Raw genomic sequence first — 4,543 nt, 5'->3', positions numbered from 1 at the left:
ACAGACATTTCATAATGTACAATCCAAGCATAATACAGTGGTCTTGGTTAAAGCCAATAAATAATATTAATGTACCTTATTCAACAATGAATGAACATATGGCCAAACTGATCAATGTAATGTACACAGTTTGTGTATTGCAAAGGTGTTTATTTCATATTTACATCAGAGCTGTAGTTTTTAGTTCTCGAGCACACTTCTGATCTCCTCATGTTCTCACTGCACGTCTTTTCAATTCACTCTCATAAACTGTGACTGATATAATGAATGTGTTGCGGATATGCATGGAGACTTAATTATAGACTTATTTTAATTGTCTGAGAAATGTTACTGCACACAGTTAAAGTATTTAATGTAGAAAGTGCTGCTACTCTTCAGCATGTAGATGTTCAAGCAAATGTGTCCCTGGAGCACAAAAGCAGTGTTAAGTCGCTGGGGTATATTTGTAGCAATAGCCAACAATACATTGTATGGGTCACAATTATTGATTTTTCTTTAATGCCAAAAATCATTAGGATATTAAGTAAAGATCATGTTCTATGAAGATATTTTGTAAATTTCCTACCGTAAATATATCAAAACTTAATTTTTGATTAGTAATATGCATTGCTAAGAACTTCATTTGGACAACTTTAAAGATGATTTTCTCAATATTTAGATTTTTTTGCACCCTCAGATTCCAGATTTTCAAATAGTTGTATCTCAGACAAATATTGTCCTATCCTAACAAACCATACATCAATGGAAAGCTTATTTATGCATATAAATAATAACGAATAATCAGTTTATCTCCTCACTAGGATAAGTTCTGGAGACAGTTTCTCCTGTGCGACAGCAGAGCGCTGGAGGTGATGAAGCTCCGTCCACACAGCGGGCAGCGGTGTGGTTTCTCTCCGCTGTGAACTCTCTCGTGTATCTTCAGGTTCCCCGACTGACTGAAACTCTTGTCGCAGTGCGAGCACTTGTAGGGTTTCTCTCCCGAATGGACTTTCTGGTGTTCCTTCAGATATTTGGCTCTGGAGAAGCTGTTCCCGCACACCGAGCACACGTGAGCTTTCTCTCCGGTGTGGATCTTCTGGTGCTCCTTCAGGTAACCCAGCTGTGAAAACATCTTTCCACAGAAGGAGCACAGGAAGAGCTTCTGGTGGATTTTCTGGTGTATCTTCAGGTGCTTTGCTGAGATGAAGCTCTTTCCGCACCGATCGCAGCTGAAGGGTCGTTCTCCAGAGTGCGAGTGCTGGCGGTTTCTGAGGATCGTAGCCTGTGTGAAGCTCTTCCCGCACTCGTGGCACGTGAAAGGCCTCTCTCCAGAGTGAATCCGCATGTGGTTCTTGACGTGTCCCTTGCGGATGAAGCTCTTGTCACACAGGAGGCAGGTGAAGGGCTTCTCTCCCGTGTGGATCCGGATGTGGTTCTCGAGACTCTGCTTGCGTGTGAAGCTCTTGGAGCAGTGCGAGCAGCTGAAGGGCTTCTCTCCGCTGTGAGTCTGCAGGTGTCTCTTCAGGTCTGCGTTCTTGAAGAAGCTGCTGCCGCACTGCAGACAGCTGAAGTTTCTCTCTCCGCTGTGGACTCTGATGTGGCTGTTGAGGTTGACTTTGAGCGTGAAACTCTTCCCGCACTGAGCGCAGATGAACGGAGATTTCTTGGCTCCTGTTCTCTTCTGGGAGAAATCATCTTCAGTCTGTGTTTGTTCTGCAGTTATGATCTTCTGATGATCTTCATTCACTTCTTCACTTTCCACCTTCACTTCCAGCAGATCTAAAACCAGTTCAGACAATGAGGTCAAATAAGAAACTAAATGATCTGTAATTTCTCGGCAGATGAACACATGATCTGATGCTGGACACAAACCAATGACAACAGTCATGTTATAATTAATGTACTTAATGAAGTACAATCACTAATGATATTTAGAGGTCTACAGTAGCGATTCAGGTATTCACACTATAAACGTTCAGTATGGATGCATGTGTGTAGTGTTGATTTATCCTTACCTGCTTTACATCTTACTATCAGTGATGTACTATTACAGTGTTTAATAAAAAATTTAATTTTAAAATTTTAGTTTATTTTGTTTTTGTCTTTTTCCACTGCTGTTTTTAAAACATACTATTTCAAACCCGAGGTACATACAGAAACATTATTTTTTCTTTTCTTTGTATCATTTTGTATCGTTACATCCCTACCCAAGAACCTGAGAAAATAGTAAAACTAATGTGATTATTATTAGTTGAAAAAAAAAACATTATTATTTAACAGCTCATATGATTTTCCCCACACACACATCAGTCATTAATGAAGAGTCGAGAACCTCTCTGTTCATCATTATCTTCATCTTCCTCTCTGTGTGTTTCTTCATCACTCACATCTTCGCTCTCCTCTTTAACAAACTCCATCTTCACAGTAACTCGAATCGGTCATTTATCTGTTGGAGCAGATATACATAGAGCAGAAAGACATTATTAGTATTTAGTGAATTCATCATATCATCACTCATGAATATTAAATATGTAAATGAAGTAAGAGGATTTCCAGTTAACCTGTTTGTGTGAGTATTAAAATAAAACACCCTGCTGACAACTTTCTGATACAGACAACAGACGACTGAAGCGATTCTGTTTCTGTCATGTTTCACCGCTCTCTGTTCTTACTGTATTAGTTTTTTTCAGCTGCTTGCACACAGCATCTTCACTTGTCACACAGTTTCTGAAAGCTGACACTCAAACAGCAGAAGCACACACCAAATCTGCAAAACCATACACTAATCTCAGCCTTTGACTCAGTTTTCAATTTCATAAAACACTTTTTGCAAAACACAACACACAAAAATCTAACAGGAATTAATATTATGGCAAAGGTGTTTGCAAATGTTTGCTTTTGAGATGTGTTTGTGATATTTTGAATGCAGCGCTTCATTTTGCAAGAGATGCGAGGCATTTTGCTTTTTGTGCGCAATTCTTGGATTTGTGTGTAAAGTTATGAAATAAAGAGGCAAGGTTTTGAAAATGTGTATGAGTAGTTGAAAAAAAACTGTAAGACTTTCAGTAATATTTCTTGCTATTATAATAACTTATATTTTCAGCATATTGTAAAATTGTTTCTTTTTTCAAATCTTGTCAAGTTTTTATTAATTAAAATGAATATGTAAAACTCTGCTCCTCACATTTTTGTAGTTGATAATGATTCATACTGTAGCTTAGGCTATACAGTATATGTTACTTCTATGTTCTATAAAAATAAAAAAAAATAAAAAACATGTCATTTTAGCCTATATGTACTATCACTGTATAACCTGATATTATGATTCTCTCTTGCTTGTTATTACTGTCGCTGTCACACATATGTCAGTGGAATTAATAATAACTCTATCAGGGTTTATGTGATCAGATCGCCAGAAACTGAAGATCTGTGAGGGATTTTATTAGTGAACTTAAGTGTTGTTTGTACTGCACTGCCCCGACTAAAAACACCAAATACATTCATACCTGTCGTGTTTATGGACTTTATTTGTGCTGAAAATGACCACATGCATGTTAAGTATTTCTCAGTTTCTGTCTGCTCATTCTCTCTCTTCAGCACTGGTGACAGAAGCAGATGTTTTAGAGGAGAAAGCATGACAATCAGTCTAGTGCTGGTGTCACTGCGCTTTATATCAGCTGCTGTTGATCATTAACAGACTGTAAGACAGGGAAACAGTAACAGACTGCAAGACTGGGAAACAGTAACAGACTGTAACGACTGGGAAACAGTAACAGACTGTAACGACTGGGAAACAGTAACAGACTGTAACGACTGGGAAACAGTAACAGACTGTAACGACTGGGAAACAGTAACAGACTGTAACGACTGGGAAACAGTAACAGACTGTAACGACTGGGAAACAGTAACAGACTGTAACGACTGGGAAACAGTAACAGACTGTAACGACAGGGAAACAGTAACAGACTGTAACGACAGGGAAACAGTAACAGACTGTAACGACAGGGAAACAGTAACAGACTGTAACGACAGGGAAACAGTAACAGACTGTAACGACAGGGAAACAGTAACAGACTGTAACGACAGGGAAACAGTAACAGACTGTAACGACAGGGAAACAGTAACAGACTGTAACGACTGGGAAACAGTAACAGACTGTAACGACAGGGAAACAGTAACAGACTGTAACGACTGGGAAACAGTAACAGACTGTAACGACTGGGAAACAAGTAACAGACTGTAACACAGGGAAACAGTAACAGACTGTAACGACTGGGAAACAGTAACAGACTGTAACGACTGGGAAACAGTAACAGACTGTAACGACTGGGAAACAGTAATTGTGTTACCGTGATGCTCCGCTAATGCGCCCGTTCAGTTCAATGGCCGCTGCTCTGCTATTTTTTGCTAAATAAACACGTTTTATGTTTTCACATTTGCTCATAGCTACTGTTACAGATATACAATCAGCCTCATAACAGCAGAAACCACTAGCAATGCACAAAAACTGTCACAATAGACTGCAACAGTAAGTTCAGAAGCACGGCAATTGAAAGTCCAGACA

The 4,543-nt window shown here is 39.1% G+C and overlaps 1 protein-coding gene across 1 annotated transcript; it reads right to left on the bottom strand.

The window, feature by feature from the left end:
• Positions 1-796: 796 nt before the first annotated feature.
• Positions 797-2,396, bottom strand: LOC107698930 (gastrula zinc finger protein XlCGF8.2DB-like). Its single transcript, XM_016500072.1, has 2 exons — positions 2,312-2,396; positions 797-1,758 (listed from the first exon to the last, which is right to left on the bottom strand). Exons 1-2 carry the CDS (start codon positions 2,394-2,396, stop codon positions 797-799), a joined length of 1,047 nt encoding a protein of 348 aa, XP_016355558.1.
• Positions 2,397-4,543: the final 2,147 nt, after the last annotated feature.

Source organism: Sinocyclocheilus anshuiensis, unplaced genomic scaffold, assembly GCF_001515605.1.
Source record: "Sinocyclocheilus anshuiensis isolate Anshui unplaced genomic scaffold, SAMN03320099.WGS_v1.1 scaffold270, whole genome shotgun sequence".
NCBI classification, from domain to species: domain Eukaryota; kingdom Metazoa; phylum Chordata; class Actinopteri; order Cypriniformes; family Cyprinidae; genus Sinocyclocheilus; species Sinocyclocheilus anshuiensis.
This window is presented reverse-complemented; position numbering and strand designations above follow the sequence as displayed.

What these genes read in the sequence shown, in the direction of transcription:
- LOC107698930 (XM_016500072.1), bottom strand. Translation starts at nt 2,396, where the DNA reads ATGGAGTTTGTTAAAGAGGAGAGCGAAGATGTGAGTGATGAAGAAACA. An exon ending in AGATAATGATGAACAGAGAG is followed by an intron (nt 1,759 to 2,311) that starts GTTCTCGACTCT and finishes AACTGGTTTTAG; the next exon opens with ATCTGCTGGAAGTGAAGGTG.